Source organism: Acanthisitta chloris, unplaced genomic scaffold, assembly GCF_000695815.1.
Source record: "Acanthisitta chloris isolate BGI_N310 unplaced genomic scaffold, ASM69581v1 scaffold28336, whole genome shotgun sequence".
NCBI lineage: Eukaryota > Metazoa > Chordata > Aves > Passeriformes > Acanthisittidae > Acanthisitta > Acanthisitta chloris.
Genome location: NW_008676974.1, coordinates 25466 through 39571, shown reverse-complemented (window position 1 = coordinate 39571; position 14106 = coordinate 25466). Strand labels below are relative to the sequence as shown.

The 14106-nt window shown below is 39.1% G+C and overlaps 1 protein-coding gene across 1 annotated transcript in view; it reads right to left on the bottom strand.

Moving 5' to 3' along the window:
- Window positions 1–14106, bottom strand: part of LOC103803769 (mitogen-activated protein kinase kinase kinase 9-like) — a 47389-nt gene that overhangs the window by 9738 nt on the left and 23545 nt on the right. The window contains exons 3-6 of the mRNA XM_009076341.1: window positions 7209–7357; window positions 3538–3713; window positions 1305–1545; window positions 39–161 (exon numbers count right to left, since the gene is read on the bottom strand). Of these exons, the coding sequence (XP_009074589.1) occupies window positions 39–161; window positions 1305–1545; window positions 3538–3713; window positions 7209–7357 (689 nt within the window). The remainder of the gene's footprint in view (window positions 1–38; window positions 162–1304; window positions 1546–3537; window positions 3714–7208; window positions 7358–14106) is intronic.

The following is a 14106-nucleotide window of genomic DNA, read 5'->3' as shown; positions in this document are numbered from 1 at the left end:
CACATTTCCCAAATTCAATACTACATTGAGCTCCTTACACTGTATGGCCCTGAGTCTGGGAATAATGGTAGGACTTGCAGGTGGGCTGGAGCAACTACTGATCAAACTTTTCCTTTTATCCATCGTTGGAGAAGCCTGCACAGTGAATTTATGCTGAAAATCTGTTAAGCAAAAGGAAAGAAAAAAAAATCAAAACCAAAGCAGAAAGACACAGTTAAAATTCTCTCTTTTTTCTTTTTTTTTTTTTTTAAATAAGAGAAAAGAAATAATTTATAGTAACTTTCAAGGAGTGCAACTTACAGGATCTATGTAGAAATTAAGTTTTACAGCTAATTGTTATTTACCCATTGAACACACTGTTACTTCAGAACAAAGATGTGCGTTCATATTCTTGAAGACATATCTTCTTAGTGCATGTATAAGACACACACACAGACAGACCCTGTGTGTTGACTGACATTTATGCCAAAGTATGTCCCTGGATAAATTCCTTTCATCTTATCTCTCAGTTTCTTAAGCACCACCAAAACCAGGTGTTCACAGACCTAAGGAAAGGCATAGTTAACATACATATTTTATTAGAATTTCTCTTCTGAACAGCCAGTATCTCCCAGAAATCAAAGAACATGGTGCAAGCCATCATCTTGACATAATGATGAGCCATAGATAATAAAACCCATTTTTATAAATTTGAATCTCCATACAGAATCTGCAGTAGAAATGCTAAGGATTTCTGAAAATAACCATCTTCACTCTTAAGGGTGACTTCTAGACACCTCATTAATATTTAACATTTCTCCCAGAAGAGTGGTATTAGAAGCCACTTGTATGTTAATATGAGTTCACATATGAACGAGCAATCTAGGGCTATGGTCTCATAGCTATCAATGTATTTTTGGAAATTCTTAAGATTCTTGCACCATAAAACCAGTAGATTATGGCTTTGGCATTATGTAAAATATTCCCAGAGCAAGAACCTCCATCACTTTTTAATTACATCCTTTATTAAACTGGTTATTTGGAGTATTAACATGCTAAACTGCAACACCAGCATATTTACCATGAACCATATATAGGCACTGACGAACAAATATGTAACACCTCAAATTTACTTCTAGCCTTCATCTTGGAACTTTGGGCAATGCTAGCCACAAAAGCATCAAATTCAGTTCATTGATCCCAAAGAGGCATGTTTTTCCCAAAGTACATTCAACACTTTCTAATGCACAAATATCACTAATAAGGAGCTACCAAATCTACAGGCTGCTCCCAGTCCACCTGACACAGCCTAACACGTCACCAACCTGAAGGCAGGCTGATATGATTGCCATCCTTTAACTTGAGCCGGCTCCTCTTGAACTTCCCCATGCGTTTCTTCACCCGAGGCTTCTCCTGACACAGCTGGTGGATGATGATGTTGAGCTCCCTTTCCAGGATGTCAATCTCACGTTCTGCCAGCTCCTGTTCCCGCCTTCGTAGCAACTCCTCATGGTTCTTCTGTTCAACAGCAGCACGAGTCAGCTCTTCTTCCCATGTGCGCAGCTCCTGCAGGGAGATAAAGTAGAAACAAAAAGCTACCTTGTGACCCGTGGGTTAAGACTAACATTACCTATTCTGAAGGTACAGCAGCAATGACTTGTGCTCACTGCTAGTACCAGTTTAAAGGCTCAGCTGAAAGCCACAAACAATCCTCAAGGACTTCTGTGCTTGCTGTTCAAGGCGCTTCACACCAGTATTGAAATTTGGACATCAGCACTTGTGAGGGCACACCTGAAATCTTGGGTTAAGTTCTAGGCTCTCCAGTACAAGACAGACATGGAAGAGAATCCAACGAAGGGCCATGAAGATGATTAAGAAATTAGAGCACCTCTCCTATGAGAAAAGGATGAGGGAGATGGGACTGTTTATCCTAGCAAAGAGAAGGTACAGATGGGTTGAAGGGGGATCTTAAGAGTTTATATAAAAACCTGAGGGAAGGGTGCAAAAAAGACAAAGGCAGACTCTCTTCAGCAGTGTCCAGTGATAGGACAAAAAGCAATGGGCACACACTGAAGAACAGGAGACTCCCTCTGAAGGCTTTTTGCCTGTGAGCGTTGCTGAGCACTGCGAACGGGTTGCCCAGGAAGGTTGTAGAGTCTCTCTCTTGGGGATATTCAAAAGCCATCTGAACATAGTCCTGGCAAAGATGCATAAGGGAAACTTTTCAATCTATACCTTGTAGACAAAATGAAGCAACTGAAACTGTCCTTGAAATCTCAAAATGTCCTCTCACTGCATTCCTCTCCTCTCAGCACAAGGACAAAAGAATTCAGCACTCAGAATAATTCTCTCTAGCTGGTTAACTCCAGGGCAGAAGGTAAAAACTGAAGAATCCAAGTTAAACTTCAGAGAGCTAAAATCGTTCTGATTATCTTAGATTTCTTTGTTAATAACATTATTGTTCCCTGTCTCATCACCACGGAGATTTGGTACATTTTGCTCATCAAGTGAACAGCATATAAAATTATTTCCCCATTGCTAAAGAGGAATAGATTACTCATCCTGAGGGCAGTCTAGTTACTACTGTTTGGCTTTCTGTGTAGTTCCCAGTTTTCAAAAATTGCTCCAACACAGTTATGCCATCGGACAACAGCAGCAGGTAAATGCTTCTTAGCTATTATCATATGTTTTAGATATTGTTGTAGGATTTCTCTGCTCTGACCCAAAGTCTCCTTTTCCATCTCTCTGCCTCCTAAATCCAACCTCTGAGTCCAAATCAAGTTGGCTGCTTATTATGAATTTATTTTTAGGCAAGAGACCATGAATTTAGAAAAATATTAAATCTTCAGCAATTTTGCTGCAGTTTTTCTTACCAACAACTGCAAAGAGTCTCTGTAAGGACCTTAACTTAGATGCAATGAGCTGTGCTTCCTGCAAGTACGCATGAAGGAAACTTCAGATTTGCCAATTCTCTTCCTCGGGGCTGATGGTCAACGTTCTTTAATTCCTGATAGCATTTTTGTTTCCTGCTATTTGCTCAGAGGAACTTCAATTATAACAGTTACTGGGCCATCTACCTGCTAGCACTCGTGTTTATTATAGTCTATCGCTTCGGTCATGCTCGAAACCTGAAAAAGACAAATCTGGCAGAACCAAAGCTGCAATGTTTATATCAGAGTTACATATGCTGAAACTACTCCTCCTATTTCTACTCTTAACCATTACCATCAGGCTTCTCAACTAAGATGCTAACAGTGAAACAGTTATCAGATACATTAAACAATAAAGACAACACACCACAGCATCTTGTGCAGTGTATAATGGAAGCTCACAGCAATATTAGAAAGAGTAGCAGCTCAGGATGCAGATATTTATTTTTCTCATGATTCTACCCTTGTGTGCATCATAACCTGCCATTGATTCAGGGAATTAATACAAGCTCCACTAAAGCACAGACAAAATTAACTCTGGGATGCACTAAACAATTATCCTTGTTTGAATTGTGAAATGGGGAAATTATAAGCCAGAGAGCACAAGCAGAGAGTGTTCTCTACTTACCTTTTCTTTGGCTCTGAGCTGATCAAACATCTCTTGGATCTCTTGTTTCCAATCTTCCTGCAGGGAGTGAAAGGAATCTTTGGGCATTTCAAAGAAACCAGACTCTTCTATGGCGGTAAGGTGGTCTAGGACACTGGCAAAGGAAGGTCGTGAGTGTGGGTCAGGGTTCCAGCAATCTAGAACAGGACAAAGACAAGCAACAGTCAAGCATCTCTAAGTACACAGGCTTGAGAGGATGAGTAGTACTTTACTGATCCCCAGTGGCTAAGAGTGGCATGCACACTATCTGGGTTAACCCATCTTTCCTACTTGCATTGACTATTACTGAGTATGGAATTTATGCTTTCATGCTTATACAACATCCAACATCATTTAAGATCTTGAACCACCTAACTACCTGGTCTCTAGGTTCTATTGCAATAATATGCCACATAAAACAGAGGTTTATTTATTTTACAGAAAGTTACATTATCAAGCATTTAAAAAAAAAACCTAATAATTTCCCTAAAATATTTTGCTTTAAGATGTATATATGTGGTCACAAAGTCGAAATACTACGCAAGGCCCTTGCAAACAGTTCTTTTAGCATAGTTACACTGCAGAGTTAATAGTCATACTGCAGGAGGATATTTACCAGAGTTTTTTCTAATGCCAAGCTCTAATACTAAGCTGAGTCATTATGAGTCTCTTCCTCAGGACTGGAAATCTCTCCTGCAAAGCAGACTGGGCATAACTTGATTGAAGGTAGGAGATTCAAGCAAATAATGACATCAAATAGTGCATTTGGAGTTTTCTTATTTTTAAGGGTTCTTTTTTATTACTTGAGAGAAAACTGTTTGATCAGACTTTTTGCTTTTGCTTTTAAGAGAAACCAAAGTTAAATGAGTTTTTTCATTTACAATCTAATGCAATTACTTAGCCAATTACAGAGCTCTAAACCCACAGAATTTACCGTAGCTATCTCACCACATAAGGCAACTCAATGAGCAACAATACAATACAGTGATGGGAATTTAACACTGAAAACAGAAACAGAAAATGGTATGAAGTAGCACCGCAAGATATGAAATCACTACACACACGTATAAAAAGCCATTAAGTCAAAAACTTTGATTTAACATCACTTTTAAATAGGAAATTTTTACTCATTCAGTCCTTCCTCTTCCTTCACCCTCATTTCTACTCCTTCAGAAAACAACACTTCCTCATTCTATGTTGTCCCATACTGGCACTTACAGAGGTTCTTGTATAACAAGTATCCTTATTCTCTTTAGTACTGATAGACTCTCGGAATGCCAAAATTTGAGAGCAAACAAACAGACAAACTTAACATTCAAGTGTATTTCTAGGGAATACAGATCTTCTGCATGAACAAAAGTAAAAACACATGGGTCTCTCTCAATATGCTCATACTATCATTGCTCTACATGGTTGCTGGATTGATGACATAAATTACCACAGCACAGGGCAAGAGTTACAAAAATGTTCTAGAAGTTTTCTAGACCTTAAAGTCAGAAAAAAAAGGAAACGTTCTTAAAAATATTTAGTGATGCCCTAAAAGACATTCATTCATCAGTTTTTGTGGAGTGAAATACACCAAGGAGCAGCTGCAACTAAAAATAAATACGACTTCACAAAATCTGTGCAACTGTTAAGGCTTTGGTTTGCGGGTCTTTTATTTGATTTTAGCTTTACTGAGATTTTGCATTTGGGAGCTTTGGTTTCAACACTGCAGGTATCAAGCTGCTGGTATTTAAGCATCTGATCAGGCTCCATGAGGCATAAGCTGGAACGCATTTGTGTTTATGGCTTTCAAATTGCTTCTCTTACCAAAACAGAGAACTGAGGATGTTAAAGAGTGCTCTGAAGGTCCCCTGCTGCTGACCAATTAGTAGCAATGGGTGTTACAGCTGGACTGTCAGTGCCATAATCCCTGTCTCTTTACCCCAGGTTTTAAGCATGGCAAAGCAAACATGACCCAAAGTAAAACAAAATGCTGCAGCCAGCCAAATGCATGAATGAGTGAACAGGATAACTAGCAGGTGGCCCGTGGCTTTTATTTTCCCAGGCCTAGATCTGCCATTATTTGCACTAATGAGGACAGTTGTAACATACAAGTCGTTTCTGTGAAGAGCAAAAGTTCAGCTTTGTTGTCTCAGTGAAGACCACCAGGGCAGTAATTCAAAAGTAAATGCAGCATTAGGGGGAACAAGAGTTCACCCGAGATGGGAAACAGCCTGTGTGAAAAACAGTTTTGGTGAAGGGGCAGAAAGTAATTGGTTTTTTTGTTCTTGCCTTCCCCCGCACATGGAGAAGCCAAGCGTTCCAAAGCCATGTGGGTGCTCACCCCTGTGCCGCTGGGTTCAAGCACTGGCCATATGCCTCTACCTGACTTTCCCAACAGAGGGCAATATTTTTAGACCCAGCTGCAGACAGCTCACTTGAGTTAAGAAATCCAGGGGCCTTCTTTTAGGGAACCATGACAAAACAAACTGCCCTGGCACAACACTGAGCTGATAGTTCCAGTAACTTTCAGACACAGTTGCTTGCTTTACATTGCTTCCAAGCTACTATACCTGCAACACTGCTGCAGTTTACTATCCAGTAGGATATTTCTTTTTTAGCAGAACAGTACATGAAATTTTCTACTTGAACTTGACTGGCACCTGTAACTTACAGAAATGACCAGAGAAATGCAAAAGTATTCTAAAAGCAGAGAAATAGATCAGAAATATTTTCTTACATTAATCATATACCTTTCTTGGGGCTAAAAACCCCACCAGCAGCCACAGAGTATCAGTTCTACGTTGAGACTCATTCTTTGCTCACCAAGACTTCAAAGAAAGTTCTCTCTCTCTTTACCTCAGTTTTTCTTTCTGTCAGATAGTTATAAAAATGTTTCTTACATATAAACACCTGGAAATCCTTGGGAATAGGGACAGTGAAAAAAAATGCTAAAGGTACCACTGGGAGGATGGGAAAGAGGAAAAGGAGGAACAGCTGAAGCTCAGGAGACATGCAAGTAGTTGCAATAGCCAGCAGAGCAGGTCACTAAGTAGACCCCAAAAGCTGCCTCACAGAATCCTTTTCAGAATCATCACAGCAGCTCTGATGACAAACTGCAATATTTATTTCTTCTCTATGTAGCCCACTTTGGGCATTAACTATCTCCACACACAAAGCAGAAAATCACATCTTTCTGACTGAAAATATGAGTCGTTTTGAAATGCCAAAGCCACATTTAAACCCTCTCTATGAAATGTCAGTAGGATAAAGTTTCATTCCAAATCAATCAGACACTGCCTAGCAAGATGTTCAAGCTCTGACTTCTTTTAAGAGTTGAAGACTTCAACCTAGACCAAAATACGTTAAGTTTTGGTGTTGGTGACTCTTCACTACTAGAAAACAAGCTAGGTGATGACAGCAACAGCTCCCATTTTCCTATAAAGCCAGCTGATAAAAATGGCAGAGAAATCTCTATCCCTACTCTTGCAATAGAGTAGCTACCACAGCACACCACCAGCCAAGCCTGGCTCCCATAATAACCTGCACCACTGAGTAAAGCCATTTGAGAAATCTGTCGTCTTAGGTATCAAAACCAACACAAAGATGCAATGCTGAACAGCACTCTAGAAACAGCACAAACCACACTCCCACCACAGCTGGCTTACCTTCCATGAGTTTGGCAAAAGGCTCTGGACACGTGGAAGGGATTGGAAGGGCAAGTTTATTCATGGCAACGCCGTATGCTACTGCAAGACCATCGATTCCTCGGAATGGTACTTCTCCTGTTAGCAGTTCCCAAAGCAGCACACCATAACTACCAGGAAGAAAACAGAAAAGACAATAGGTGTTTGACTTTAACAACAAGAAGGTACCTGAGCCTACTAGACTGAGTCTAGTATCCTAAAAAAATTGCAGATTTCTGGACAAGCTCATGATGACTGCCAAGCTGGTGATGTGCCTTATTTTACCTGCATTTTTAAGTAAGTCTGAAATAAGATGCCATTTTCACCTTTTAGGTAAAACCAATTTTCTCTCTGGAAACCTGGAACAATCTGAAAACCATAAATCTTCTAACTAATTTAGCAAAGTTGTTGTTTGGTGGGTTGCGATTTTTAAAAATAAGTGAAAAATACTTCTTCAGAATTAAGTTGTTCTTAAGATGTTCTACGAAATATAAACTACGAAGTTATGGAAATAGTTCAAGAACTGTTTTCCCCCAAAGTATATGATGAACAACATATCCTCAGAATATTCTCTCTGCTTCAAGGAAACCTGAGCCAGCAACTGCTTGTTCATACTTGGTGACCTGACAGGTTTTTCTGCCATTGATCTGTCTTACTCTCTTCTGAACCCATTTACCATCCACTATGTTCTCTGGTAGTGAACTCCACAAATTTAATGATGTATTGCCAAAGAATACTTCCGTGCATTTGTTTCGAGCTTGTCACTTGGCAATTTCATTTGCTTCCCTGTAGTTCTTTCAACACAAGAAAGAGCGAACATATGTTCCCTATTAGCTTCTTCCACGCCATCCATGATTTCACAGGCTCCCATACATCCTGCCTAAATCATCTTTCCAGCCCCCCAAATCCTAATCTAGCTAAATCCTAATCTATTTACTATCCCAAACAGAAGCCATTTCATATCTTTCATTGACCTTGACATCTTCTGTTGGAAGGAACAAAGTTTTAAAGATTCAGGGAGAGGCACAAATGGTATTGCTTGTTTACATCCTTGTTTCCTTCCTATTAAATTTTAATTTGCCACTTGCCTTTCTGACTCTTTACAGAACGCACTAGGTTACCCACAGTAGCTCCAGTATCTTTTTACTGAATTATAATAGTAAAATTTAGAGCCCATCATTGTACACGTGAAATTCTCCCATGGCTACTATTTTGCATTTATTACCATTACCATCTATTATATCACTCATTATAGTAAAACTTTTCCTCAGCTCTCTGCAGTAGATTAATTTATCTTAATCCTGAATAACTTGATATCATCAACCATGCTACCTAACCATTTATTGTTTTTCAAATCACTCATGATTGTGTTGAAGACAAAATTCCCCACCAAGGAAACTGATTTATTTCTTTAGTAATTAAAAATTAACTAAGTGATGGGAAGAACACTTACCCTCTTTTCCCCCATCATGTTACTTTCTTTAAAATCTTTTGATCAAAGATTTTGTTTAAAGTCTTTATAAATCCAAATATAGTAAAAACAATCTTACCACTTATCCACATACTCAGTAACTCCTCCAAGCATTTTCACTTTTTCCAAAGGTATTACATTTTATTCTCTTCTACAAAAGCTGACTCTTCCCCAGATATGCTCATAAGTCCACCAGCTCGCTGCTCCTTAGTGCTGTTTCTACCATTTAGCAGAACTGAAAATCATACTTGCTAATCCTCAGGAAGCTCTTTTAAGACCTGTCACCATGTTTGCTGCCTTCCATTTCTCTGGTACTACAGCAGCTTTAAGCAGTAGATTACACAGCAGAGCTATTAACTCAGCTGACTCTCATGTTCTTGTAAAAATCTTGGGTGTTACTGTAAATCTCAGTGATTTGTTTCTGCTCACTTTATCAATCAGTTTTAACCCCTCTGTGGACTGTACTTCAGCAAGATAAGTCTTCCAGCTTGGCTCCCTTAAAGAGAAATTGAAAAAGTCTCTCTGCTCCACTCTGCAGACACAAGTCACTGTTTTTTTTCTGTTACAGCCTTATCTTCTTTATACTCCTACATCTTGGTCACCTCTGGGCTGCATGTTCTCCTGTGCAGGGTTCTCACCTGTGTTGCATTTGAAAGTAATTTATTAGGTTTTATGCTTTAAGATGACTTTCCTCAAAACCCTTTTATCATCTTCTGTGTTTTATGTTCAACTTGCCAGAGCTGAACTCTATGCCAAATTTTCTTCAGTTGGATGCAGATTCAACTTTAGAAGGATGCCTTCCAGCAGTCACTTCTACATTGCCTTCTTCATTCTTTTAAAGCCTTTCCTATATATTCACTCAGAGCTTTAACATAATGTCCTTAAAAGGTATCCATGATACATGTTGCCTTTTGTTGTTTATACACAAAATTCATCAATGTTGCCATGAATCTCCCTGAGATTAAACACTACTGTAATGGACTAATTTTTCTTGATTGCTCTTGCAGAGATATTGAACCTAAGCATACATATATTTGGATCATGTCATACTGTACAGTCTTGAAGGCCTCCTAAGCATACCTAAAGACCAAATTAAGAACTGCTTCTCCTCCTAAAAGCTCCTTAAACAGCTGCTCTGGGAAACAGTAATTTTGAAGCTAACAGATTGATCTTTTCTTGTTTCAAAGCAACTGTTGCCCTATCCATTTGGGAGTACACTATTACAACCTGTACTCTTGCAATCTCCCCTGACTCTACAAAGTCTTTAACATTCATTGCAAATGCTGACACCTTTTCATACTTTTTCTATTTAGGTACAGGATTTTACTCACTAAAGATTCTGCCCTTGCTGCTAACACAGCTAGCTTACTTTATGAAGCAAAATATCATTTTTCACCTAGGTAATCTTTTGCATACTCTTGATATTTTAATTGTAATTTATTACTTCTTACCATCCCAAGAGTCCTATTTGGAAAAAATAAACTAGAGTTTGTGGAGTTCTCATTTTCTTTTTGGCCTCCTAGGATTCATAAGACACTCAAAAGAAAATGAATGCTGGACTGAATGTATACTTGGACTGTCTAAATCTGATAATTCATGTTTGGATGCAACTGTTGATATCAAAAGGCAGTAAAAACTACCAAAGAGCTGTGTTATTACCACTAGTGCTGGATAAAGCACTACTGATGTGCTTGAAGTATTTCTTCTGCAGGGTAATTATTAAAAGACATCTGGTCTTTTTCAGTGTCCCTCAATGCATGTATTTTGGGGAAATAAATAGATGGATTGGCGTTTCTTCTAATGTGACACTAGAAGTGTATATTGCAGGAAAGGTCACTTCGCTTCTGACAGAAATTAATGTCACTTCTTCCTCACCTACCTACAGTTCATTGCTGAGAACACTGCTTCACCAGAACTAGGGCAGTACTAGTTTGTGGCACTGGAACAACAATCCCAAGTGATTAAACAGCTTGAACAGTGTTTTCCATTCACTCTTAAGCAGAAGATTGGGAAGTACAAAGGAAAAAGTCAGAGTCAAAAGACCTATACAAAAAAGGCATAGGAAGAAAGAAACAAGGGCCTCTACTCATATTCAGCAAGGAGAAAGAAAAACTGAACAAGCTAATTTATTTTGCCAGCACACAGTAGTAACTTTTGGGCTTTCATTACAAAATGAACCATGTGATACAGACCATGCATCCAAGTCAACTGACACTTGTGTGAATAATTAACCATCTTTTGGTGATCCAGTAATCTCTTAAGCCATTTAACATCAGGTTCAATCCTACACACTGGATTTTCAGGGCAGGGAGGCTGGAGGTCTGCAGGATTTCACATGTGATTTTGCCACCTCCCTTGCTAGTCTGTGAACTTATAAAAAAAGCAGTAATTTCTTCTCACTGGTATTATTCCCTGGCATTTGTACCATAGGTTTCTCTTATCCATTTCCCAAGGTTTAACACTTTCCATGAGGAAGGAACTATCAGCCCAACAAAAAGATCCCAGTTCCAACAGAAACCACAACACTACTTTGTTAAGAAAAAATCCCCAACTTAATTACAGTTTAATTGCTATTAACATTAGCATTTTGCATGTTATCGAACTGGCAGTTCCAGAGATGACCTTTCCTGCTCATTTCACAACAGTCAGTTGAGTGTGCTTCTCCCAGGTGAGTTCCTACTAATACTGCTAGTCAGCACTTATCTTGCAGGTACTGAAGTCTTGTCAGTGCTTCATTACACACAAAGACTACAGAAGCCTGCAAGCAGTCAGTTTTGGATAGAAGTGCTCGGCCAACACTTGATGAAAACAGAATATAAATAAAACCCCAAAGTTTCTACAGTGAGCACTGAATGCCTGAAACTTCATGATCTGCTAATCCAATGGTTTTAGCTACTGCTGGTATTGCATTCCTAAATGAAATTAAATTCCCAATTATTTCACTGGTATCAGAATAAATACATCTTAAAAGCATCAAAATTGAGGAACACAGAGAACTCAGATGAAGGCTGCATGGTGCCTTTATACTCCACACACCAATCATACTGACAATGACTGTCTTTTAAGCAGCACAAGTAAAAAATGAAGTGTGCAGCAACAAGAAATACATTAAAGCAGTCAAATGTCAGGGAAATTTGATTTATATGCCTGCTAACATTAATTTGCTGTACAGTACTGCATAAGCTGCACTATCCATGCTTCAACTTTGCCCCTGTAAATCCAGAGCAAGTAAAACCACATAAATAGATTTACAGGAACTGATTTGTTTAAATAAAACTGTATCTGTCATTTGTGTATCAAGATCTCTACTGGATAGCAAAAGTCTGTGGGTACAGCACAGCAGAATTCACAACAACAAGTTTTCACTAGCAAGATTTACTAAATATTGGTACTGTTAACAAGCTTTACAGTGGCCCAGACCCTGGTGATAGATATCAGTGTGTGGGGCCAATCCTCACTCTTAAGCTCTTTGCCAACCCTACTTTAGTGGGACATAAGAAAAACAGTTGAGTTTTTTAAATGGAACTTGATACAGGATGAAACAGTTTGTTATGATTAAGACTGACTCGGGAAATTTCAGTCCTGGCAAGCATCTTCTTCAGCATCTTCTTCACATGTTTGTGCAGTTGCAGTGAGAACACAAGCAGAACAGGATTCTTGTTCAAAGGCTGGGCAACAATTCAGCCAGTGGTATTATTTTAATAAGCTTTACAGAAAAGGTGTTGAAATAAAAGGGTTTGTGAATGTTAGAGAGAGAGAGAGCCAATTCTGTGGATGCTGCACAGACTAACTGGAAGGTTGTCAGGGGAAAAAAACTCCCTCAACTCCAGTGATTAACTGAGAGGTTGAACTGGACAAGAGGAGGGGCAAGTCTAATAGGATAAGAAGAGTTCATCCTGTTAAGAATTTCAGGTTGCATCCTTGGGTGGGGACAGGATTTATTACACGTCCATGACTGGTTTTGTAAAATCTAGTACATACAGTCATTGACACACTAGTAGCAAGTGCACTGGCAAGTATTTGGCCTCTGCATACATGCCTCAACCACCCTGTTCTCAGCTTATTTAAGTATGAATCGAGGTTTGGGCCACCAGAGAAAGGAGGTTTATTCAGAGACAGTATGTAAGTTCTCCTAATGGTGATGACACTCTGTTTAAGGGAGAGAATTGTGAGGAACTCAAGCTAATTTCACCAAAGAATGGTAAATGCAACAAGAGAAAGCAATGAAGGAATCTTAGAAGTAGAAATACAGTATTCTGAAAAGCTAACAAATAATTTATTTACAGTCCTTAAGTCCTGAAGTGATTCACAGTGCTTACATCAATGACCAAACTGGTATTTTTGTACAAGTACAAAGCCACTTTGTGCTACCTTCATGAAAATCACCAACAGACCAATTAAGCCTTACCTTCTTTCAAATGAGCTCATACTGGTACAGAACATGTACTGATCTCTTCACAACATGCCTGGATTAGTAAACTTACAATTACAGTGAAATGGCTTCCCCGTTCACTTGTCACTCTCCCTCAGGTTACCCTCAAAGGCCATTCCTGGCACTGAATCAGACAAGACCAAGTTGAGGTTTGACCTTGACAAGCTGTGTACAAACCAGGACTGTCATCATGTGCATGGAAAAGGTGCACAGCCTTGAGATTTTCATTTCTGCCAGACTTCACTCAGAGTGAAAGCCTGGTTCTTGCTCATTTTGTCTCAGATTAACTACAGAGGCTACCACATTTAATTAGAGAGTCAGATTTTATCTGCACCATTAGTGTGCAACATAAAAGTTCACATATTTATCACAAGGCAATATGTAATCTATTCAGCAAACCTGGATAAGGGAAATGAAAACCCCCACTCTGTCATAACCGCCAGACAAGTCTGCCAGCTGGGATATTTCTTTATCCTGACAGCTTTCACAGCATGCATGCACTTGTGTTGGAGCATTACTGGCCAGTGACAAAAACGAAGTCACCCTGACATTTCAACAAATCTCCACAGGAAAAACAAAATTCTCTCTCCTTCATCTGTTTCAGGTGTTCAGTACTAATTCTAAGTCATGCAGCATCCAGAAAAGTCACTGTCCTAGAGGTATTTACTGAATTCTGTATTTACCAATTCACTTCATGGTGGCATTCAAACTCAGCTTCTGGAAGTGCATGGGCTGACCCTCACACTCCTCTCACCAAATTAGCTCATTCACAAAAAGCCAAGTGCATGAATGGAAAAGACAATGTATACATGCAAGCTACTGCGTATAGATTACATACTCAGACGGACTTAGATAAGAGATTTATAACCCTATGTGAAAGACTAGGAGGGTGGAAATAATTAATAAGACTGTTATGAAAGCAAAATACATTGTATTTGGATTCAAACTGCATGGGGAATTCAGTTAAGTACAGTATG